This window comes from Spermophilus citellus, assembly GCF_964194105.1.
Source record: "Spermophilus citellus genome assembly, chromosome: 13".
NCBI classification, from domain to species: domain Eukaryota; kingdom Metazoa; phylum Chordata; class Mammalia; order Rodentia; family Sciuridae; genus Spermophilus; species Spermophilus citellus.
Window position 1 is genome coordinate 101157729 of NC_138193.1, and position 25752 is coordinate 101183480.

General features: G+C 52.7%; 1 protein-coding gene across 1 annotated transcript in view; it reads left to right on the forward strand.

The window, feature by feature from the left end:
- Nucleotides 1-21617, forward strand: part of HS1BP3 (HCLS1 binding protein 3) — a 33142-nt gene extending 11525 nt beyond the window's left edge. The window contains exons 5-7 of the mRNA XM_081264356.1: nucleotides 11922-12079; nucleotides 13528-13663; nucleotides 18247-21617. Of these exons, the coding sequence (XP_081120482.1) occupies nucleotides 11922-12079; nucleotides 13528-13663; nucleotides 18247-18505 (553 nt within the window). The 3' untranslated portion in view covers nucleotides 18506-21617. The remainder of the gene's footprint in view (nucleotides 1-11921; nucleotides 12080-13527; nucleotides 13664-18246) is intronic.
- Nucleotides 21618-25752: the final 4135 nt, after the last annotated feature.

Sequence of the window (25752 nt, forward strand, 5' to 3'; positions counted from 1 at the left end):
TTCTAATTAGGGCCCCAGTCTTGTGGGTGTACATGATGGTCATTCACTGTGGTGGATTCATATATGAACACAGGGAAGTCATGTCAGGTTCATTCCACTGTTTGCTGTTCCTGTCTCCTTCCATTCCTTTCATTCCCCTTTGTTTAGTCCACTGAACTCTCTGCTCACTCTTCATGCACCCACATCTTCGGGGCTAGGCTCAGGTACCCTTGCCTACTACCCCCTTGTCACTGGGTGCCCCCTGCCTTTATACCAAGGCCTGGCGAGCTGCCCCCAAGACAGCTTGGTAGCCCAGGCTGCTGGACCCGGCCTCCTGCCACCAGGGCCTGGGCTCTCCTTCTAGCCAAGTGCCTGGTGCTATGACTGCACCTCCCTGGGCCTTCCTCACCATCTGTGAAGTCAGAGGATTGCCCTTGGCTCTGCGGAGGTTCCTGTGAATCGTGTGGTTGGAGGGGACTTGTGACCACAAATGCTATGTGTGATGTAGGAGATAGAGCGCACATGGGTGCCTCAGCCAGTGGACAGTGTCCTTTTCCCCAGCACACACACGCACACATGTGCACACACTCTGGCTGGAGATGAAGAGGCAGGCCAGCCAGGCGACCCTTTTTCTTTCCTGGCCCTCTGACTACCTTCAGCCAATCAGCGAGCTGCTCCTGAGCCCCTAGTACATGTATCGTCCTATGCTGGGAGTCGGGGGAGGGAACACTGTTCAGACATCTGCTCCAGGGCCTGTCTGGTGACACAGGTCATCCCAACCAGAGGGATGGCTTCCTGAGGCTTGGGAGCTAGGACACTCAGCTACCCCCACGGCTCTTGCTTTTTCTCTTTGGTCCAAGCAAAGTGAAATTCACATTTTCTGAGGACCTACTATGTGCTGGGCATTGTACTTTGTACTTCATGTACTTTGTCTCATTGTCTCCCTGCCTTGTGAGCAGCTGGCAGTATCCTATTATAGAGATTAAAGAAACTGAGCTGCCTGAGGTCGGGCAGCTGGCAAAGACTGGTACCAGAGTTGGAGCCGAGTTTGAAGTCCTGGTCTCTGGAGGGCTTGAAATCCTGCCTTTGCCACTTACCAGACATGTGCCCCTGACCATTTACCTCTTCTCTTCAGTTCTCCCCAGTGAAAAGGGGCTCATGATAGTCCCTACCTCTCAGGGCTCTCAAGAAGATTAAATGAGTCATGTAGACGTTAGCCTTCGCTGTTGTCATCCCCCGCTTTCTGTGGAATCAGATCCAAGACCAGGGTGCCCTTCTGCCGTCCATGATGAGCATGTCTTAGGGATTTACTAAAGACCTCAGTCTGGAGAGGAGGGAGCCCTGTCTTTTAGGACCTGCTCCAGAAAGGAACTAGAGCCAGGGAGAAATCAGACTTAGGCAAATCCAACCTCAGCATGGAGAATGAGCCCCTAATAACTCTGCCCCTCTGCCCCAGTGGGATGTGTGAGCAGTGGGCTGCTGGAGCATGAGGATGCACACTTAGAAAAGCGCCCTGTACTCAGGAAGCCACAGCAGAAGCAGTGGTCTCTCTCCTTAGTGACCCTCCAGCCAGCCTTGTCCTGGAAGTTCAGGGCAGTGTGGATTATGCCAGAAGTCTATAATAGCCACTGCTTATCAGCCTGGCCTAGCTAGAAGCCCTTCTTAGGCTCTATTTTGGTATGGATAAGGCGTTGTTTGAACTTACTCTCTGTTGTTCTGAGTAACTACATGTAGTGCCAAACTGAGATAGACTGTGGTTTCTGCCAGCCTTTGGCTGGAGGACACACTTAGCAAAGAGGCTCCTTTTTTGGGTAGGAAAATGCTCTTTGGGGTTAGTAAATGCTGCCTTGAACTTCCTACTTGCTCCATTAACAGCTCACTAGGGGGATGTGTCAGCAGGCCCAGAATCCCCTGTCCCCAGCTCTGCATTCCAGGGTCCTGGCTCTCAAACCCTAGGAAAGCTTAGCACCTAAGAGGAATCCCCTCTCCTGCCAGTTTTTCCTTTAAGAACCTTGTGACACTAATTGGTGTTATCACCTCTGTCGAGAATAAGTAACATTTTTTGGAGCTTATTAAATGCTGAAAGCTGAGCTAGTTAGCATTTGCTTGCATTAGCTCATCCTGTCTTAGAGTCAGCTTTTCTGAATCTTTTTGCCCCCAGTAAAAAATGATGTTGTATGTCATGACCCAGGATATACATATTTCTTATAAAATGGAAACAAAAGTTTGAAGAATTCATATGAAACCTTACTAAGGGTATTGTGTTCTGATGGTTCCTATTCTGTTTCAGTTTTTGAAAAGGTCATGATGCATCAAACTGCTGTCAGGATCTGCCTTGGGCACAGTGCAGGAAGTAGAGCTCTGGGAGGCTGATACTGGCATTGACTTCATTTTGCATATTAGGAAACTGAAGTTCAAAGTCAAGTTGCTCATCCACACTCATAAGGCCCACAAATGGTAGAGCCAGGACAAGAGGCCACCTATAGTCTTGTCTTTAGTTGGTATGCTTAGAAGGTAGGGCCCTAGGATTGTCCCCTTTCACAAATAGGGAAATTGAGGTCAGAGCTAATCAGGGATTTGACAAGAGCCTGGTATGTGGCAGAACTGAGCCTTGAGATTAGGTTTCCCACTGTGCCTCTTGTGGACACCCAGGGGTTCCTGTGGGTGGTCTTAGAGGGCTACCTGTCTCACCTTTGGTGGAGAACAATCTGTCCTTTGCAGGCAACTTATGTTCTACAAAAATCTTTCTCTATGCTATGCCCTCAGTTCCTTTGCACACACAGCAGCCCTGGCCTCCAGGCTGTGCCCACACCCCAAACCAAGCTCCAATCTGGGCCTGGCTCTGCCTTCCTGAAGCAGCCACGTTTCCATGCACCCGGCCTCGGTCCTTCCCTGCCGAGGCCGCTGTGGGGCGCTGTGGCTCCACCTAGAGCCGCCTGGGAGGGTGGGAGTCGCCAGCACAAAGCTGGGGTCTGACAAGTGCTTTTCTTTGTCTTTTCAGCCTGCCTCTGATTAGGAAGAAGGGCGTTATTGTGCTTTTAGAGAGACAGTAGGACAGAAAAAGCCCTCACCCTAGCCCATCTGACGCTACCACTGCCCTTTCTTCCTGGGACAGTTCTCCGTCCCTGACCCTGTGCACCCTCATAACCACAGACAGGGAGCACGTGCCGTTTTATACTCTGTTTTTGCACTCAGTGTCTATTTTGATTGCCTCTCCATGTCGAACATAGTTTTCATATTTAACACTCTGTTTAGCTTCTTCATGGTTCTAGGAAAAATGAAGTTATGCCATTATGGTCTGCATTCTACTAGAAAAACTTGCTAGGAACATTTTTCACTGTGACTCAAATAAGATGCAACTAGTAGAGAAAAATGGAGAACACAGGAAGAAGTCCTTCCCTGTGGAGGTGTACACTTCTGAGCATTCACATCTTGTTACCCAGCAGTGGGGTGGTACCTGTGCCTTTCCATAGTTTGGTTTTTCAGTGTGTGTAGGTCTTTCCAGGTCAGTGAATCCACTTTTCCAGTTGTGTGCTGCTTGTCCCTCAGGCCATGTGCTGTAGAACACTGCCAGACCCTGCAGGTAGAAGCTGTGGTCTCTTCCTGGGCTTTTGCTGTGATAGGTAGTAGCTTGAGAAAGTTTTGCATGTACAGAGCTGTGTCTGCTCAAGCATTTCCCCTAGGTCCAGAGTCCAGCTCAAGGTCCCCAAAGCTTTAGCAAAGAGGCTCCAGCAAAGGGCTCTTTGACAGTTAAGTTCCCTCTGTGGTTGGTGGGGGGGCTCTGCTTTTACAAACCCCTCCCACTGCAAGACTGCTTCCTCCCATCTCTCCTAGCCCAGTGCCCAGTCACAGGGAGCCTGTTGCAGGTCCTAGGTCCCTGAGGATTCAGGTGCTCTTGGGTCAGGCTGCCTCTGTACACCCTGAGAGGCAAATATCCTCCCAGACTTTTTTTTTTTTTTTTTTTTTTTTTTTATGGTGCAAGGCTGGAACCCAGATTCTTGAGCTTGCTAGCTAGGCAAGCACTATACCACCAAGCTAACCCCAGGCCATCCAAGACTCTCAAGGTGGGGGTCCCATGCTATGGCCTCCAGTGGTGAAACTGCGTGTTTCTTTGGAGTGCTTTTCCATCATAATTTTTATAGAGATTTTGTTGTATTTTTCATAAAATAACTACAGGTGTTTCAATATAAAAATAATATTTTACTTCTTGTATTAGGATGAAATCACTGCTCTGGGAAGACTATTTGGTTTAGAATGCCCCTGGCATACTGTAAGTGTCACAGATTTCCTGGCCCTGCATTCAGAACTTAAGCGGACCCCCAAAGTGAGCCATGATTCCTGTGTCCCCACTTTAAGGACAACATGGCCTTAGCCCTACCCCCTGAGGGGCCCTGGACCTGTCTCCCTTGAGGGCCTCTTGCTAAATAGCTACCATCTCTCCTGGACTAGGGCCTTGAGCCCAGGTATCCAGGTCTTCTAGAACAGATAGCCAGCTGGGGACTATGTCCAACCTAGAGCTACTTAGAGATGTAGATTCTCAGCCCCCTGGGATCTGGGCAGAACAGCCATTGAGGTGAGTCCTCTGTGAGCTCATGTTACAGAAGCCCAGAAATCAACCTCATTGAGTGCCTGCAGCCCCCAGGGTACCTAGGAGGGGTCCCACGTTCAGGGCAGCCCTTCCTTGACTCTGCTCCTCACCTCCTTGTGCTCCTCTTGGATTTTCCCTTCTGCCTGTGCTCTTCCTTGATTATCAGGGCAGGGGAGGCATGAGCCAGGGCTGGTGGGACCTTAGCTTGCACTGTGCCCCCATGGCACCTGGCAGTACCCTGGCCAGACCCCATGCAGGTAAGGAATGCAGGAGGCAAGAGATTTTCGGGAGCCGTTCTGGAAATACACGCCCTTAAGTCCTGAGCAAGAGATACTGAACAATTATTGCTCCCCGCAATAATTTAGGCTTTACCTCCCCTCAGATAATGAGGCATGGCTCCGGGAGTAGGTGTTACCTGGTGGGTTGATTGTACTCACCTGTTTCTTTGTAATCCTACCCCTTTGCCCTTTTGGGGATAGAATGTTCCATGGAACCTTCTCTTGTGTGCCCCTATATAAGAATAAAGAATTCCAGTGGCTCTCTCTATTTCCACAGACCCCTAAGGTCACAGAGTAGTCCCCGTATTTCGAAAAGGTACTTCTGTGTGTTTGCATGCTTTCTTTGCCATTTTCTTAAGTTATTGGAATAGTCAGATTTTGTGAACCCAGAATTGGGTCGCCAGCTAGGATAGATGGTGGTAGGACATGCAGCCCTCTTTGGCCTGACCCCACTGCAGAACTGTATTTCCCGTCCAAGTACTCCTCCCAGTCTGGCCTGCATGAAGGGACTCATGGGGACCACAGATGGAACAGTGGTTTCTGCCTTTTTTGCTTCAGTAGCAAAATCTATGGTTCAAGGAAAGCCTCCTACTGAAATCTCCTGATGTATAAAACAGACCAAAGTAGGATTGCTTCAGTTCAGACAGGAGTGGGGGCTGGATCTTTGGGCCTCAGCCCCACATTCAGAGGTGGCCCTAGGTAGCTTCGCAGAAGCCAGGGCTCCTTAGAGCATGGTTTGTAAGCCTCTGGGAACACTGGGACCCCAGGATGTGTGAACCCCAAACCGGGTTAGAAGCAGACAGTCCTAAGTTCAAATCCCAGCTGGATGGAGGCACTGGGCAGGTGGCTGACCTTCTCAGAACTGCAGGTTCATCTTTATAAAGTTGGGCTGAAGTCCAAGCCAGGGGTTAAAGGATGAAAGGGAAGTTCTTTGTAAAATGGCATCACTACTCAGGTTCACTCTGAAGGGATCCGCGTGTGTGTTCACAACAGTACAGTGCAGGAGGCAGCTTTCTCATTTCCTATCAGCACTGTGTGACTCGCCATGGCTTTGCCCACTGCCAGGTGCATCATATACCTGGAGGTGGCAGCATTGCCAGGATCCTAGCCTCTGTACCTGAGAAGAAGGGCCTTGCTGGCATTAATGGTGTTTCACTCCTTCCGTATGGGATCTTGGAATTCATGTCTGCCATCCTCCTGTCTGAGCCTCTACCCAAGTTGAAACATTCTTAGCATGGTAGAGTCGTTAAATCTGAGGTTCCCAAGATCACACAGGAGCAGGCTGAGAGCAGGATGGGAGTCCCCTGACTGTGGGCCCAGGACTTTTTCCTTCATCCCTTACTGAGACCCCCATCTGTGCCAGGTACCGAGTTCTCAGCCCTCATCTGTTCACTCTGCACTTTGATGATGTGGGTGATTGGTATCCTGCACAGCAGGGCAGCCAGCTCCCTGCCCACATCATGTCACATTTTGGGTGCTTGGGGAGGGTTATCATCGGATAGAAATGAAGAGCCCCCCAAATGAGAGCCAGCATAGGGTATTTGCTCAATTTATGGTAGCCAGGGAGGAGTTGGCCACCATCACCTGCATTTACCAAAATCTCTTTAAGCTGGCAGGGGAGTGGCCAGCTTCATCATGGACACAAGAAGGCTTTGTGTGCCCTCACTGGGATTATTGACATAAGGAAGTAGAAGCAGGACATCCTACATCCTACCTGATCGATTAGGGGAGCATGTTTGGCTTTCTCTGGCTTCTCCTACTGAACTAGAAATGGAGGTGACACTTAGGGACGTGGACGATTATTGGTCAAGACTTGACTCTTGCAGAAGTTGTGGTTTGGCATCCTGGGCTGGCTGCTGCAGGCTGTGAATCTGAGTTCTACTTTTACTTGTGGCTTGGCCTTTGTCCCTTTGTAAACTCAATCTCTGTGGATGATTTGAGTGCTTGCCTTAGGGCAGAGGGTTGCAGAGCCCCCCACAGCAGAAACACCCTGGTTTTCTGGTGGTGTATGATGGGTGAGGGACAGTGCTGGTCCTTATGCAGAGAAGGTGAAATGGTATCACCCACAACCCAAGAAGGGGGACTTGTTGCTGGGGCCCTGTACCCCAGGGTAGGGATTAGCCCTGGAGGGATCTGGAAAGTCAGACTTTAGTTATTGAAAGGATGACCCTGGGTACCATAGCAATGATGGTGTCCAGGGTGGCTCCCTGCAGTAGACCCTTTTCCCTGTTATGGCCAAGACCATAGTCTGCTGGGTGGAGAATGTAAGTGAACCTGGACATTGTCAAGCAGAGTCTGCGATCTGGGGCCTCTGGCCTAGCCCTCTGCTCACCTGCACATGAACTCCAGGTGTTTCTGTGTCAGTTGCTCCCTTTAACAAATGAAAAAGCACATTATGTGCCGGTCTGGGTCACACACAGGTTCTCCTGCAAGCCCTTCGGCTGCTTCTCCCACAGCAAAGGCCAGAAACCCCCAGGCCCCTCAGGATGTGCCGACTCCCCTCAGCCCCTCCTCTCTCTGTGCACCTGCTGCCCAGCTGTTGGGCACTGCCACCCTGCCAGGCACTGACCACCATGGCATTTGCACAGAGCTGTCTGTCCCCTGCCAGAGGCACAATGTTTTCACCTCTGCTCATCCTCCCATCCAGTCCTGAGAAAGCCCAGGGAGGTGTCCTGGCCATCAGGTATGTGTGTGGGGTGGGGAGATGCTCCCTGACACTGCTCTCCAGGGATGCCTTGTGCTGGTGCCACAGCAGATAGCGCTGGGCTAGAATGAATTGCAGAAGTTCATTTCACCAGCACGATGAAGCCAAAAACAGAGTGTAAGATGAAAATATGAGAAGTTCTTTATTTTAAAGCAGAAAATTTGCATCATTGGAAAGGAGGTTGATTTGCCTATATGGTTAGGCATCATCCTGGCTTTGAAGGTAAGGGCCCTGTGGTGGGTCTGGCGGTGGAAGGGACTCGTCTCCTTCTGTTCGGACCCAGTTGTGCTGGCTTTGTCTGGAAGATCCTCTACCACTCCCTGGTACAGGGGCCTGGGCAGCTGGTACCCAGCACTGGTCCATCAAAGTAAGGAGGCTGAATCTGGAATGGCGCCACTGGCCCCCTGGGTAACCAGAGGGGAGGACATTCTCATGTGTCAGTCACTATCACAGAAGTGCCTGAGCCACAGGGAGTAGGACGCTTCTTGGCCAGTCAGAGCTCTGGAGCTGTCAGCCACAGCAGCTGCTGCCCCTCACTCCTGGGTGCTGCACTGCACGCCTGCCTGCAGGTTGCAGCCTGGGCTGGGCATCTGTCTGCTGTCAGGCACACAGCAGGAAAGCTGGCGTCTGCGCGTGCAACACACAGGTGCTTACACAGCAGCCCTGCCTGCCTTGTGTGCCTTGTACGCAGCCAGACTGTCTTTCCGGTGGCCCCTGTGACCTGGGAATGTTCACCAGGATGCCAGGAGCTTCACTCCCATTCTCTGAAGACCTCTCTGTTTGATGCCTCTGGGCCCCATCCCTGGTGACAAGAATCTAATCTGTCAAGGAAGAGAAGAGGCATCCTTTGTCACATCAGTGAGGGATTTGTCGCCCGTCAGTGCCAGGTGGGCTGCCGGGTGGTGTTGCAGTGCTGGGAGGTGCATCTGCCAACAGCTAGGTGAACACTGATGTAGGAGTGGAGGAGGAGGAGGAAGAGGAGGGGGAAGATCACCAGGGAGTGAGAGAAGGAAGGGCTCAGAGACTGAGTGACTCACGTCACTGATGGAATTACCGACCCAGCCAGCCATCAGGGAGGGCAAGGCCCAGCAGCCGCACAGACAGCTCCCTCTGCACAGGCTCACGTTCACCATCCGCTCTGTGGTCATGTTTGGCCTGTGGAGCTCTCTGGCCTCGCCTGCCTCCCGCACTGCTCTGCAACCTCGGGCTGGTTGTTTTCTCTGTGGGTCATGAGCAAAGGCTCCATGAAGAACCAGGCTTGCTGCCCTTCCCCTCGCTGTGCTGCAAACCTGAGGGGTTCCTTGTCACTTAGAGACCTGGCTTCCTGGTCATGTCCAAGTTGGGCTCCTGCAGACACAGGGCGACTTGCAGTGGCTCTGAGGTCACTGCCCACCTCTCTACCGCCTCCTCCAAGAACCCCTCCTCCCTCTGCTCTGGCTGTGACATACTGTATCCCCTGTTTGGTAGTGATCAGTGTATCTGTGCTCATCCCTGGGCTTCTGGGCACAGTGGTAGGTCTTATTCATGTCTGTCCACATCGCCTAGCACAGGTGGCTGCATGAGGGAGGTGCTGCGTGAGTGCTAGTCATAGGAGGCTCTCCAAGGGGAGGGGTAGGTTGCTGATGGGTAGGGTGACTGACGGGCTGGCAGGAAGACCCATTGGTTGACTAAGAGATCTTCAGGGAAGCAATGGAGTGGGGGGCCTTCCAAACATGAGTGCTAAGATGGATGCTGGGAACTCATCTCTCCTCACTTGCTTTCCCCTCATCCCTGGGGAATAAGCAGAAACAAGTCTGAATTAGAGATGTGCTGTCTGCCTGCCTGTTTTCCTCTCCTCCTTCCTTCCATCCGTCAACTGTCCAACCACCCAGATGGTAGCTGCCTCCTCCTCCCTCCCTTTCTCCCCTTCCACCTATCCACCCTTCCATCTAGTATTCATTGAGCATCTCTCTGGACCAGGCCCACTGCTACATCCCCAGAGCCAATCAGAACCATGAGGCTTTTAGGCTCCAAAGCTTCATGTTTCCTGATGCCCTTTGTCTCCCCTTGGTGGGGTCTGAAGTGTTGGGGGACAGGAAGCCCAATGGGTGGGGTGGGGCAGAGTGCCTGACTGAGCAGCCCCCCACGCCGTTTGTTTGCCTTATCTTAGGTAACAAAAGTTCACAAACGTCTCTAGGGAGAAAGACACAGGTGTGAACAGTTTGAGAGGGAAACCCCCTAGAAGGAAAGTCGTTCATGCTGACAGGGCCAGAAACAGGTGTGAGAAGGAAATTGTTGAAACCCACCTGACTTCTCCAGAGAACTTCCAGAATGCTCCTTCTCTCAGTACTTCAGACATGACACACGTGCGTGCATGCACACAGACACACACACACACACACACACACACACACACACACCCACACCCCTGAGCTTTCTCCCATTGCTGGTTGATGGAAACCACTGTTCCTGCCCCATGGGGCCATTAGCTGCGTAGGATGCAGGTTTGATCCCAGGAAGCAGGGAAGGGGCCATGGGGAACATGGAACATGAAGCTGCTGCTGCTGCAGCCACAGCACACTCAGGCTGCACTTCTGGAACTGCCTGACCAGGTGCAGGTGTGCTGGGCTGGGGGTCTCACTGCTGCAGTCCCTACCAGATCCAGGGACAGAGACCAAGCAAAGGATGGTTGCAATGAGTGATCAAGGGACAGAGGTGACAGGGAAGAGCCATTTCATTCCACAGGAAACTTGAACTTGGTTTCCAGGTTCCACCTGGGATTTCTGCTCACAGAATCTTGGCTGGGATGGGACCATCTCCCTTGAGTCCCTGGCCCCTATTGGTACCCACTTTGAGGGGTCGTGAGACTGCACTGACTGTGCCTGATGGATGAGAATGAAGGGCAGCTGAGCCCTCCCACTGCGTGTTTTAAGAGGAGCTAAAGCATGTTTCTGGAAAGTATTTGCTGTTGGGATTGAGAGTCCCTCCCCCCGCCCCCAGTGCCAGCCCCACAGGGCCTCCGGATGGCACAGAGAGGAGGCATGCCCCAGTGGCCTGTATACTGGATGAGAAAGTCAGGGACTAGGATGGGGTTTTCTGAAACAGACCCTGGGCTGAGTCCCTGCACTCCATCACTATCTAATCGACCGTGGGAATGGTCACCTCGGTGCCTGGCCACTGTAGCGTTCTGTTATTTTTGTCTGCCACTGTTTAGTCTGCATCACTGTTTAGGGCAGTGCCAGCCTCTCTGCACAGTTTTGCCACATAGTGTTGCCAACCTGAGCTCAGAGGGTGACCTCAGTCCAGTGGGACTGCCCGCCAGGCAGATAGCCGCATACGATTTCAGTTTCCAGTAAAAAGTGCATTCTCGTTTGCGAAATCTTAAAATGGCTTATGTTGGGCAGCAGCCGAAGGGCTTGGGTCAACATTAAAATGGAACCAAGTTTGTTTATTTACTGTTAGTGTCACTTAGGATGACGTGGGTGACATGCATAAGTTGTGAGCATGTAGCACATGAATGTCTGCCCATCCCTCTTACCAAGAAATAAAGCACTACAATGTCCCAGAAAATCCTGGGCCCCTCCTGCCACAAGTTGGCCTAGAGGGACCTTCTCAGCCAATCAGTAACCAGGCTTAATCAGACCTGAGGGGGGCAGAGCCATGTGGGACCCTGAGTCTCAGGTGCTTCCTGAAGAAGACTGTCCAGTGGGACCACAGCATTCATTAGAATAGTGGCTGGAACCCCATTTATGGAGGCGGGGGTACAAAGGCTTTCTGAGGGTGCTTTTTGCTCTCCCAGGTCCCTGTCTCATACTATATTTACCCATCTCCAGGTGGCTATAGAGGATGACTCTCTAGGCCTGGTCCCCAAGTGGTGCCTCCACCTCAGAAACAAAAGCGTGTTCTCTGGCCTGTGAGCAGGCAGCAGCCTGAGGCCCGAGTGGGCCTTCAGAGTTGGGAGCTATCTGACCATCAGGATCTACTTGAGATGGCCACTTGGTTTCTCCCTGCCGTCCCCAACACCAAACACAAAGTGTGGCTGCTTCAGTAGCAGGAGCCTCACCACTTGTTGTCCAATCATAGTAAAGCAAACCTGCCTCCTCCCAGCTCCCTCTGCCTGCCTACTTCTCCCTCCTGGGGAAGGAGGACCTGTCTGTTGACTTAAAGGCCACTTCAGTTACTCTGCCTGCCAGGATTGCTCGACGTGGCTGCTTTGGCATTCCCATGGTTTCCTTCTGGCCTGGTCTTTTCTGGCCTCAGCTTCCAGCAAGCCCAGTGCCTGGTGTGTCTCCGTATGTCTCAGACTGTGGGCCCAGTGCCTAGGTGCATCTAGGAGGCCATTGGGGCTCTCACAAGTTAGTCCTTACCTTGTGTATTGTCTGCAATTCTCCAGCTCCAAGAAGTCCAAGAAAGGCCCCCAGGTGACGGTGAAGCCCAAGCCCTCACCCCGGCTCACCATCTTTGATGAGGAGGTGGACCCTGATGAGGAACTCTTTGGCCCAAGCAGGAAACTGTCCCCTCGGAGCCCCTTGAAGAACACACCCCAGGACTGTAAGTAAAACCCTAGTGTGAGTTCCCTTTGCTCTCGGTATCTGCTTGATGGCTGACCTCTATCCCAAATATCCTTTGTGAGTGGGATGTAAGTCTCCTTTATCCTCTTCCAATGGAATACAGGATCAGCTCATGGAGATTTTCTGCTTGAGAAATCCACCCTCATACCTGGTGTCCCTACAATCCAGAACACTCTTGGGCTGTACATTATTCTAAACATTCTACAGAGGAAGAGGACAATGATAGGTTTCTTTGTTGCTTGGAGAAAAAGTGCCTTCATTGTCTCTGCAGACAGATGTGGGCACTGGGCCTCTAGGCACCCTTAGGCTGGAAGGTGGTTGCTGGCCCACCTTGGACGTGTGTGCGACACTGTATGATTTTATTTTTTTATTTTTTATTTTTAAGAGAGAGAGAGAGAAAGAATTTTTTTAATGTTTATTTTTCAGTTTTCGGCGGACACAACGTCTTTGTATGTGGTGCTGAGGATCGAACCCAGGCCACACACATGCCAGGCGAGCGCACTACTGCTAGAGCCACATCCCCAGCCCATGATTTTAATTTTAACATTTTGTGTCACCTGCATAGACCCCACTGGAAGGGTCGATGCAGAGCTGGCAGCCTAGGGACTTTGCCTGTCCCTGTCTGACCTCTCCTCCAGGGGGAGGGAGTGGATGTCACCCATTGATTCAGACAGTACTTGGTGAGCACCCACTGATGTCCAAACCCCAAACACACTGAGGAATAAGACCGGTCCCCACATTCTCAGGGTCCCACAGGGAGACAGGACATTACCTGACTATTGCAGAGTAGCATGAGCCTGTACCAGGGCTGAGCAGAAACACTGGTTCCCGTGGAACAGCAGGCAAGACTTCCTGGGTGGCAGTGTGACCAGCCTGGCCTGTAGCCAGGCTGGGTCCTGAATGTCGGCTGGAGTTAGCCAGACTGCCAAGGAAAGGCATTCCAAGTAGAAGCCACGGTTGACACTCCCAAAGGGCAGCCGAGAGCAGCCCAGATGGGGAGGCAGGCTTCCTGCAGACAGGGACTTCAGCAGGACAGTGACTTTCAGGGACCCCATGGCAGCAAGCGCCCCTGGCTGGCAGTGCCACTCAGTCCTAGCTCATTGGAAGACACTGTGACTGTGGGGTGAGCCGAGGGGTCCAGCTGTATTGGACCTGGGACCGTGACTGGTGAGTCAAGAGGAAGTTTCACCTAGAGCAGCGGGAAGCCAGTCAGGACTAGAAACTGGAGTGGGGCAGAGACAGATGGGTGTCCTAGGCCCACAGAGGCTGCTGTCCTCACCCTTTTGCGTGCACCTGCTCCCTTTTCTCTAGTTTCCTTGCTCACTCACCTGGGTGGCTAGGAGGCTGGAGCAGTGTCTCTACTCTGTCCCCAGCAGCTAAAGATGAGCCAGAGCTGCTCTGACCACTCTGCTGCTGCCTTCCCCACAGCCCTGAAGCTGTTTGATGACCCTGACCTTGGTGGGGCCGTCCCCCTGGGTGACCCCTTACTGCTGCCAGCCGCCTGTGAAAATGGAGGGCCCACATCAGGCCGGGGCCTCAGATCTGCATCTGAAGAGCTGTTCAGGTACCATTGTCCCAGGGGTTTTTCTGAGCTCTGAGCCAGCGACCTCTCCCAGGGTGGGAAAGTTCGCCAGCCTTGGCCTCCAAGGGGAGGGATCCTGGCCTATTCAAGGCCTTCGGGCTGGGAATAACCAAGAGGCAGGGATGGGATTTGCATCCAGGGCAGCTCAGCTGGTGAGGGAACTTCAGTGTTCAGCCAGTCAGTTTCCTTTCACACATACATCCCATTATGTGTAAAGAATGATAATTAAATTACATAACTCAAGAGCAAGTGTAACTGGCATAGATGGGTTTGGGAACAAATAAAATTGATACTTCATAGCATGTGTCTCTCCCAGAGGGAGAAGAGCTCAGATATACCTACAATGGCCCATCCCCTGGGAGGGTCCCATCAGAGGGATGATGGCTGCTGTTTCCTGAGCACTTGTTGTGTGTCCGGCAGTGTAGGAGACTCTACAACTTATTTAATCTTCACAACAGCCCCCAAAGCAGCTACTGTTCTTTGCATTTTACACAAAAACAAGCATGGGAGAGGTCACTTGTCTGAAGCTGCAGCTTCTGCCTGCCTCTGTCCTGGCCTGCACTCCATCCGGAACTCTGAACACTTGGAGGCTGGGTGCTCACCTCCCTGCAGGAGCTGTGGGTTCTCCCTGGGCCTCTGTAGCCATGTTCTCAGCATGCTCAGACTTGAGCAAGTATCCTCATCTGCACCCCAGGATATAGGGTGTGCTTGGCCATTTACAGGAAGCTGAGATGCCTCTTTCTAGGAACAGTTTATGTGGCACCGAGGCATGTAGTCCCAGGAGGCTGTCATCTGCACCCCTTGTTAGGAGCCCCAGGCTATTAGATAGCCCTCTAAGTGCCCGCCAAGCCTGAGTCACTGCGATGCCTTCTTGTGTTTACATTTCCCCAAGGCCCCTGACATCTGTTCACTTTCATCCTGTGTCCTCGCTTCTAACATTCCAGCAGGGTGAAAGGAACCAGGATAACTGTTATTTCATCAGGGAGGAAACTGAGGCAGCGGGGAAGCCAATACTGGATCATCCTAGGGAGCAGCAGGGCCAGGCTGAATATATTGCAGAGGGGCAGTTCTTGTGGGACCTCTCCAGTGTAGTTTATTCTAAATCCATTATTAGCCAGGTATGGTGGCACATACCTGTAATCCCAGTAGCTCCGGAGGCTGAGACAGGAGGATTATGAATTCAAAGCTAACCTTAGCAAAAAGTGAGGTGCTAAGCAACTCAGCAAGACCCTGTCTCTAAATAAAATACAAAATGGGGCTGGGGATGTGGCTCAGTGGTTGAATGCCCCTGAGTTTAATCCCCTGTACCTAAATAAATAATAAATAAATCCATATTTACCAGTCTAATTTTGGCAAAGCATGGTAGAGTGGAGTGTTATTAGGCTACCTTCAGAAGGTTCTGTGGCTACGTGATTTGGGGAAATGTCAATGCTAGGCAGGACTCCTGCAGGCCTGTCATCTGGGCAGACATGTCATGTTTCTCATTGGTCCCTGGGACCCTTCCTTCATGTCTCTTAGCAGCCTGCAGAGCACCTTGGGAATCCCTGCTCACAGCATGTGAGCCCTGCATCCTCCCTTCACTCTAACAACATCTGGTAATGAAGAATTCGCTTCTTGAGAGCAAGAGCCATATTTCATTCTTCTTGTGTCTGCTGTGTTCCTACTCAGGCGTAATTAGACTTTCTTATAGAACAAAGCTCTCCAGCAGCCATTCCCTCCCCACTTCATCCCTTCATTGATGCTCTCACCCCTCCATTCATTTCGTCAGCAGCCTGAGCTTCAGCCATCCCCAGGCAGCACAGGGTGGGACACGAGCAGGGTTTGGCACTGAGGAGTCTATGTTCCTCCGGTTCTGCAGACACATCAGGGCTGGCCTCTGGTTTTGATCTTTAGCCAAGTTCTGTCCTCTTCAGGGACTTTAGGACTTCCTCACCCCACACTAGAAGACCCCACCAAAGCTGGGTCTGGAAGAGAGTGGGACTGAACCTCGTGTTAGTGAGACCTGTTCCTAAGTGTGTCTCGGGGAGCCCCCATGGAAATAGGGTGCTTGGAAAGAGGGAGCCTAAGCAGCCACTTGTATCCCAAGAATGACTACAGTACCTTTGTATGGCCTCCCACTACAGAGCAAATCCAGCTTCAGACTAGTTCTATAGCAGCTGCTTTGCCTGAAATGTGACATGGGCTTTTAACTGCTGCTTCGTTTTCCTAAAGACCCCTATTTTAATATAATTCAGTCACTCTCAGCTTTTCCTGGTTACCCTTGGCCTCCACTGGAGAATGTAAAGGGAACCAGTGGCTGATGCTGGGGAGCCAAGGAGGGGCTTTGGCTTGGAGGGAGCTGGGGCACAACTGAGCTAAACTTCCAGAAGCAGCCATACCGTGACACCTCCCAAAATCTCCCTGAACCCTGTGCAGCTGCTCTCTATAGAGAGGCATTAGTGGGTCCATCTGGGTTTGGACCAGAAGGATACTTTTTGTTCATCTGGGGCAAGCTCAGAATTACCTCCCAGAGGTCTCTGCCCATTGCAGGAGTTCTCCCCCAGAAGCTCTGTGGATGGCAGGTTCCTGGCCGGCAGCCCCTCTGGGGATGCTGTGCCAGCCACCTCCACCCTCACACAGGCTCTGCCAGGCCATACAGTGCCAGAGAGTTCTAATCAAGGCACCTCTGCTCTGCTCCTGCCCCTACCCAACCCATTTGGTGTCTGAGCAGATGATACTCTTGGTTCGGTGGTTGGGATATGCTGCTCAGGGCAAGAAACCTCCGCTGTCGGCCTACTTGGCTCCTCTGCCAGTTCGTTTCCACCTCCAGACCTTTGCTCTCTGCTACGCCCTTCTCCAGGATTCCCCTCCCTAACTCCCCTCATGCTGGGCCTGCCCTGCTCCCTTTCCTGGGAAGCTTTCCTCACCTGCTCTGGCCACGCACTTCCCAGCCTTCAGTGACATCAGGATGTTTGCAATTGGTGAATCCTGTTGGACTGGCTTTCAGGGTGCCCTGGCGAAGGAACCTAGGCATTGCTCCTTTGTGCTTTGTGCTTGCTCTCTTCAGTGCCCAGTGAATGTCGACTGGCACCTGCAGTATTTTTTAGATTTATAAAGCACTTTCCATCTGGATTTTGTTTGATCCTTACACAAATCCTGGTGAGGCTGGCAGAGTGAGAGCATTCCTACTTTACAGATGGGGCCGCCAAAGACCAGGAGGGTGGAGTGGCCTGAGGCTACCAGCCAAAGGAGCCACAGGACAAGGAATAGCGGCCGCTGCAGAGCCAGCACCTCTGTGCATAGTGCTGGCAACCCTGACGGGCAGTGCTGCTGGTCCAGTTTTATAGATAGAGAACCAAAGCTTGGAGAGGCCAGTTTCACCTGCACCCCAGGTCCTTTTTCTTCCGTGCCTATGTCCCCCTCACCCAAGTCAACATGGTCGAAGATGCCTGTGGAGATAACTGTTGGACACAGGAGCAGCTTCTTTCTGAAGCTGGAGAAGGGGCATCCATGTAGAGGTGCCCCAGGAAGGTGAATGCCCCCAAGAGAGCCAGCCACATGTGGGCCAAGTGTTCTCTGTCCTCAGGATAGCTATGCAGACCAAGGCAGGGCCCTGTGCTTCTCTGCACCTACGTTTTCATGTCTATAAAATAAGGCCAATATCTGCCACCAGACACTGTTTTGACATTATTAAACAATTGAATACATGTGGAATTGCCTGGCCATAACAGGCACCCAGCATGGTGCTAGGTGGGTGGCAGGTCGAGTGAGTCCTCCATTGTATATCTGGCCTCTGGGAATTGAGTTCCTTTCCCAAGAGCCAGCAGCAGGAGCCTGCACCAGGCCCAGAGCAGAGGTGGGCAATGGCCTTTTTCCCTGCCATTCATACCTAGAGATGGTCCTCCATGACTGTCACTTTACCGTGGACAGTCAGAGGTGTGAGCCATGAGTGAGTCTTGGTGGGCCCTCACTGGGCCTGTTCAGCACCTGTGTGGCCCACAGAGAGGCAGGCAGACCCCACATCACCACAGCTTCAGGCCCCTCAGTTTATTCTTTCTCTGGGTGAACTTAGTTTGGCTGCATGCTGGTCTCTAAGGTCTTGTTTGATCCTTACACAAATCCTGGTGAGGATATACATCCTCTTAGCTGGGCCTTCCGCCCCCTGGGTTCTAGCTTCCCCTCTACAAGGTGGACACATGGGTGCACCTCCCTGGAGTGGTGTTTTGAGGACAAAAGGGATAATGTGTCTGAAGTGCTGGTCCCAGAGCAGGGCTTGCCAGTGGACGGTTATTTCTAAAGGATTGGAGGGAAAATCCCCTGAATAGGCCAGCAGGCTTAGAGAGAGGTCACCTGAAGAGCATTCTCTGGAGGTGTCTGGGGGACTGGCTCTGCTCCCTGTGCTATGGGGTGGAGGGAAGAGTACTGCCCTTTGGCTTCTCCCTGGGGTGGGGTGGGATGGGGAGCCAGGCCTGTCATGGGCTGGTTGGGCAGCTGCCCAGTGCCCTTGTGTGGAGAGGTGCTGCCTGGGGGTCTTGCCGCCTTCACAGGGGGTCGTTATGCTCAGGGCTGCTCCTTTGGTTCCCTAGAGTTGAAGAGGACTTGGACCAGATTCTGAAGCTGGGGGCTGAGCCCAAACCCAAGCCCCAGCTTAAGCCTAAGCCACCAGTGGCAGCAAAGCCGGCATTGCCCAGCAAGCCACCTGTGCCCCCCAGAGCAGGTGCAACTGAGAGCATGGTGGGGCAGCAGAAGCAGCAGCAGCAGATCCAAGCCATGGATGAGATGGACATCTTGCAGTACATTCGGGACCATGACACACCTTCCCAGACCTCTCCCAGCCTCTTCTGACCCCACTCCATGCTGCCTGGCCCTGCACACCCTCTGTGGAGGCGTATGTGTGTGGAGCCAGGACACCCTTGGGACAGGTGCAGGCTTGGGCCCCAGGACCACATCATTCTTTTTTCTCCTGGGCTGTGGGCTTGATGTGGAATCCCTGCAGAATACAGGCTGGAAGTGACTATGGGTATTGAAGCCCACAGTGTCAGTCTAGCTGGGTGTGGAAGGGAGACTAAACATGGAGCTGCTTGGCTCACTAAGGACAAGGTGAAAGGTGAGGGGACCCCGGGAGGTGTTCCATGGGACAGGGAAACCTCCTACCCACCTGTGCCCACTGGCTCTGCCAGCCCAGCCTCAAAAGGAAGACCTGGCCTGACTGGGCCCAGGCTGAGATGAGGGAGCACCCATGCCAGGCCACCCAAGAGTCTCTGCTTAGCATGCCAGGGCCTGGAGAGGGACACTGAGCAGAAGAGCCCTGCTGTCCAGAGTGCCCTGATGAGTCTCTCATGAGCCTCCTAGTTACCAGCCCTAAGGGGAGCAGCTGGGCCCAGCCTGCTTCTCTGGGATATAGAAGACTGCTGGATCCCAAGTTTTCCTTCTACTTCCTTTCCCAGGAAGGGTCTAGCCAGCAGTGACCTCCTTGGGCCTCTGGGCACAGAGCCAACACCCCCTAGACCTCTGCATGATCTTGGGACTTGAGTTGGCTTTCTTCCCAGTGCCGTCTCCTGCTCTCCAAGGAACATGATGCTCTCAGGCTTCTGCTCCAAGGCCTTGCCTATCCTCAGGATCTGGACTTGTTCAGTGGCCTTTCACCAGTAGAATCACCAACCTAGGGAGGAGCCTTGTTCCAGGGCAGGCCAGTGCCTCAGAGTTCTCCCAGCCCCGCAGAACCCACAGGGGGGCACACAGTGCTGGGTAAGATGCAGCACCCAGGAGACTCAGCGAATGTTGCTTCATGGAGCAAATAATATTAGATTGTCTTTCTTGGATGTATATTCTCCATATTCAGAGCTAGTTTTTAATGAAACAAAATAGTTTTTAACAAAACGCAACCACTGTTGTTTCTTGGTGCTGTCCTGCCTGGCAGAGGCATTGGAAGGGGTCAGGACTAGGCCTGTGACCCTTTCCTGATCAGGCCCAAGAGCCAGCCCAGGGGAGGCCCCAGGTGACGTGGGCCAGTTGTTTGCCATTGTGTGACCAGTATCCACAGCTCCTGCCCTGTGCAGGAACCACAGGGCTGGGTTGGGAGCCCTGGGCCTGGTCTGTCATATGTCTTACCACAGCCCTCATCAGCTGCCTGCCCTTGAGCAGGTCAACACCCAGTGAGAAGATGTAGGTGGTACTGGGCAGAGTTCTGCCTTGCCTGGTCAGAGGGGCGTCTCTCCTCAGGGACTAGGAGCTGGCTGTAGAACAGCTTCCACCCTGGCTCATCTTTCCCTCTCCATCTGGCATTCAAACCCTCCACACTTCACCTGTTCGTGCCCAGCCCTGTACCCCACAGTCTCTGCTGGCTGTGAAGGAAGGCCTTCTGAGGACCTGAGACCATGTAGCCAGGTCTTCCTCTGAGAGTCTGCCCAGCCAGTACTGGCCCCAGCCCTCCTTTGGGCTCTTCGCAACCCTGCCCTCTCCTCTGCATCCTGGCTATCAACTCCTTAGCCTTCCCCATCTCCCCGCCCCCCTTTTCTGGGTGACTGGTAGTGTAGGAGCAGAGGATGTAGCTGGCAAAGTGGCCATTGGACCAGTCCACTGGTTTGGGCCTCTGACAGAATCTGGCCAGACACTTTAGTGTGGGTTTGCCCACTGCACGCCCTGCCTCCTCAGTGGCCTGGAATTTTCTAGATGCTTCTACAGAGGTCTGTGTCCCTGAGACATGGCTGTTCCAGCTGTGGCTTGTTCTCACCATACATCTAAGACCTAAAGCCAGTGGGTGACATCCAGTCATCCAGTAAAGTCTGTGTGCGTGCCTCATTCTGGAATGTGCCAGTGATGTCCCTTTCCATCCCTGGACTGATGGGAGGTGGCGGGGGGTGTCAGGGTGCAGGAGATGCATGTGGGGGTTACTCATGGCAAGAGACAACCAGGCGAGCTTCCCTCGTGGGACCCCACACCTTCTGTTGCTCTGCCTCATCCTCCCAGCTGCCTCTTCTTAAGGTAGGGCAAAAGGAAGAGGAAGATTCTGTTTCTTTCCCATTGTGTAAACTGAGGCAAAGGACCCAGAGGTGCAAGCCCAGTGAGGACATTAGGCCAGTAACTGATCATCCAAGACCTGTGTAGAAAGAGGAGCCCTTCCTTCTCCAGGCCTCACCTCCCACCCCCACACAGCAGAGCCCTAAGCTGGGACCATCTAATGTCACACAGCCCTTCTGGCCTCTGCTCTCCTGCTAGAGCTCAGGTTCTAGGCTGCTGCTTCATCCCTGAGACCCAGAGGTTCAACAGCAGACGCTGCAGGGTGACACCCACTGGACACCTGGAAACGGGTTCCCGGGGAGCCAGGGACTCCACACACAGGACAGTCTGTGGGCTGACATCGCTACCTCCCTCCCCCACACCTTGAGCTTGGCTCTTGCAGCCGAGATTGAGTTGGGAGTCTGGGTTCCCACAGACCATCAGGCCATTCTGAGGAGGACTGCTCAGCCCCAGAGCATGCAGCTGAATTCACCGTGGAAGAGAAACTGAGAGGCTGAAATGGGGACAGTGTCATTTGTTTACTTGGAAGGCCATTGCAAGCCCGTGTACCGGATGTGCCATCTGTGGCTGGGCCTGCTGCTCCCTTTCCCCTGCATTGTTTCTCTCAGGAAGCCATGAGTTCAGGCCAGTTCTGGAAAGTCCCAGTCTTCAGGCTGGACCTAGCCAGGCCAGTGTCCTGGGCTCTGCTGGAGATGCCCACCCATTAAGCTCCAGTCTCATGACCATGTTGATTTGATGTGACCAGACCTCAGCTCACCCATTGTACCCCGAGGGCTGTCCTACCGCTGGAGCCCTCATGCCAGGTGAGGCAAGATAGCCAAGTCACTCTTGGGCGCCCTGTTCCTCCATGCCCAGCTGACACCTGAGTTATGTGGATTTAACTGGCATGGAAGGTCATGGTCAGTTCTCTAGCTCACCAGCTACCCAGCCGAGCACATCCTGAATAGTGGCTTTGGCTGGACAGCAGGCACTTTCCCGTGCTGTGTGTGTGTGTGTGTGTGTGTGTGTGTGTGTGTAGACTGCTGGCCACCCAGAGCAGGCACAGTTAAGGCACAGACCCCTTTAAGTTTTCAGTTCCAGCTTTAAATGGTCCTGCTCACTGCAAACTCCCCGGGTTCAAACCATCCTCTGCTCTGTGCCGTTGTGGCTAGGGGAAGCTGCCCAAGGGGCACGTGAGTGGTCATAAATGGCTGTTGGTTCTCCTGGAGACCACAGCATCCTGGTGAAGCGGCAGTCAGGCTGAGTCACCATGGAGCTATCTGGGTTCCAGCCCAGCTGGGCTATGTGAAGTCCCCTCACTCCCTAGTGCCAAGCAAGGACCTTTACCCGGACTTATGTGACTATAAAATCCTATCCGTGCCTAAAAAATGTTTTAGTGGCTGGTCCCTCCTCACAGAGGGACCCTCTGCCCAGGACAAGCTGGCTGCGGGGTGAATGACCAGAGGCTGGTCAGCTTTAGCTCAACCTCCAGCCTGGTGCCCCTGATCTCTATGCTGGATGTTGTGCTATGACATGGTGAAAACAGTGTGCAGACCTCCACCTGCCCAGTGTGCTGGCCTCTGGCTCCTGTTGTCCATGCTCTGGCCACTGGTGAGAACTGACATCATTCTCAGGATGAGGCTGCAGCTTCTGGCATGGGAATTATGGGCTCGGCATGAGGCTTGGTAAGCGGACTCTAAAGGCAACTTAGAGGCCTGATGCATCTCTGCCAACTCAGAGCATGGCCTCTGAACAGATTGTTAATAAAGATGGGGTAACTCCCTCCAGCCTTGCTGGCCAGTTGTGTTATGGTTCCTCATCCTCAAACCGTATTCAGTGGGCACCAACTGTGTGCAGGAACTGTGTCCTGTCAAGCAGGGAATCAGGAAGGAAGAGGCCTAGGAAGGCAGAGAAAAGCATGACAGCCCTCCTGGTCAAGAAGCACCATGTTGCCGGGTGTGGTGGTGCATATCTGTAATCCCAGTGACTCGGGAAGCTAAGGCAGGAGGATCACAAGTTCAAAGCCAGCCTCAGAAAATTAGTGAGGTCCTGAGGTCCCAAGCAACTTAGCAAGACCCTGTCTTAAAATAAAACATAAAAAGGGCTAGGGGTATGGCTCAGTAGGTAAATGCCCCTGGGTTCAATCCCTGGTCCAAAAAAAAAGAGCCTCATCATGGTGGCAGTCACAGTTGGTGTGCATACCAGCTGCTGGGAGAAGAAGGATGAGGGTACAAACCATACCGCACAAGCAGGGCGGGGGTGGTGAGGGGCCTGGCAGCTGCAGCTCTGGCCAGAGAAGGACTAGGCCTGTGCAGACAGTTGATACTGACAGAAGTACTGTCTGCAGTGCCTGTTCCTGGCATGGCGGAGGACACAGAGATGGAAGCTCCACCGTTACAGCTGGTCCTGCCAGGAGCCATGCAGAGCCCTTGTCTCAGTTCTGTTCTTCAGGCCTCCTGCCCAGAGACAAGTAAAAGAGGCACCTTGTCCTCCATGCACCCTCCCTGCCCCCTGTTCTTCCCTCTTTGCTGCCTGCAGCAGGTATGGTTTGTTGTAGCAGCCTGAGCCCAGCTTTTGGTCTCTGCACCAGTGTCCAAGGGCTGCCATAACAGAGTGGCTGTAAACAACAGGAATGTTCTTTCACAGTTGTGGAGTTTAGACCTCTAAGATCAAGGTGTTCTCAGGGCCACGGTCTCCAGAGTGTCTTTCTGGCTTCTGGTGGCTGCTGGCAACCCTTGCATTCCTTGGCTTATAGCTACATCATTCCAGTCTCTACCTCCATCTTTGTGTGACAGACTCCCTGTGTGTCTCTGACTTCATACAGGGCTCTCCATTGCCTCTGTGTCCAAATTCCCCTCATTGGATCAGGACCCGTCCTAATCCAGAGCTTACTACCTTATTCACATCTGAGAGACCTGTTTCCGTACAAGACCTTCACAGGTTCCAGGTGGACATGAATTTGAAGAGACCATCTTCAACCTGAGTTGCCAGTCACTCAGGTTGAAGAGTGTCTCCTTAAATTCATGTCCGCCTCCTGCCCTGAGTGGTGGACATTCACCTCCTGCCCTGAGTGGTTGGCATTAAGGCAAGGAAGGCAGCTGCCCCTTCTATCCTGCAAAGCCATGGCCTCCATGCTGGTCCCTGTAGGAAGCCCCTTGTCCTGGCCCTGTTCTTCAGACCTCCCACCCCCTGGGGCATCAGTGACTCACTTGGGGCTGTCATGCTAACAGTGGGCAGCAGTGTTCCTCCCTTTCTGGAGGGCAGCGCAGCTCAGGGAGGGTCTTCCCTGGCAGGTAGCATCTGCCACCCAGAGACTTGGTCTCACGTGGCCTGATGGCTGTTCCAGGCAGCTGGCTCCTGGGGCTTCCCCTCTGCATCTCCTCATCTCTCACCGCCCTCCAAGGAGATCAGAAAAGTTTCTTGAGGCAGGAACCCAGAGCTTCCAGAGCCTGAGGGCCTCGGACAACTCCTATGCCCCGCATTCTCAGCTGGTTTCCTGCCTCTGGAGAGCAGACCCTTGACATCTCCACTGTGCACTTCTGTTTTTCTTTTGCCTTAATGGCACTTTGTGGACTTCCCCTGAATTCTCTGGTCCCAGAGGGCAGTTTTGTAGGTCAGAAAGTAGATTCCTTGTCCACCTGTTTCTCAGACATCCATGAGCAGAGTCTGAGTTTGATGCACTGCCCCACCCCGCCCCATGACAGCCGTGCTACATTCCCCAGGCTGGTTCTGGGACTCTCATGAGGTCCCCTCTGAGTTTGAATCTGGACCTCCCAGGCTGCAAAGCCCCTGAGTGTGGGAATAGAAAATGCTGCAGCACCTTGGAAAGAAGTCAGGCAGTTTATCATAAAAGCTGGATATAAATTTATCATACAACCCAGCAACTCCACTCGTAGGCATGTGCCCAGAAAGAAAGGGAAGTATGTGCCCACACGAGGCTTGTACAGAGATGTTCACAGCAGCATTACCTACCACGCCCCAAAGTGGAAATAATGGAAAAGGTCCATCAGCTGGGGAGTGGGGACACCATGCAGTCTGTTCATACAGCGTAATGTCATTTGGCCATAAAAAAGGACTGAAGAGGTGACACCTCCTACAGCGTGAATGAGCAGCAAAGCATCATGCTAAATAAATAAGCCGGACTCAGAGACCACTTATTGTTTCCACGTCCACGAATGTCCATGGCAAATCTCAAGGCAGAACATAGATTAGTGGATGCCTCAGACTGAGGGTCAGGACCAACAGTGACTGCAGATGGCCACAGAGGATCTTTCCTGGAGCCATGGAAATGTTCTCAAATTGGACAGTTGTGAGAGTTAAACAATTCTGTAAGTTTACTGACATGATTTAATTGTACACTTAAAAAAGTGAATCTTATGGTATATAAATCATACCTCAATAAAACCATTAGAAAAAAATAGTGACTAGAAGAGAAACAACCAAACAAATTCATGGGCAGTAGAATGCAGTGGCTAAAAGTGTGAGCCAACTCTTGTCTCTCTGGCCTCCTAGCAGTGTGACCCTGGGCCAGTTCCTTAACCTCTCTGTGCCTTGGTATTCCTGTAAAATGGGAATGATGATTGTATTTGCCTATTAGGCAAGCTAATATTTGGAAAGTTCTTTGATCAGTACCTGGTGCATTGTGTACATTACATGTCAATAATTAAAATTATGTTTAGTTGTCACTGCGTTGCCTGTGGTGCCTGAGAAATTCTGGAGGGAGGGACAGACTTTGGGGTGGAGAGGGAAACCAATGGGGTTGCCATGGAGGGTGGATGTAGGTGAGAGGAGGGTCACCTCCCATGAGAGGTCATTTTCTGCCAGTCACTCAGTTTTTCTGAGTCCATCTGCGGGGGGGGGGGTAGTGGGGGGTGGTAACAGGCCCTTCTTCTGCTGCCTCATGGTGGGGAGGGGACATGGGAAATGGCACATGCCAAAACACCATTTGAGACCAACAAGGGGCCCGACCTGAGGAGCCTGGAGCCCGGGGGGGCCTGGGAAGTGAAGAGGGGCCCTGGAGGGGCCAGGAGGAGGCAGCTGGAACGTGCCGGAAGGCGCCATTGTGGTGAGGGTCCCTGGTGAGTCAGCAGCGG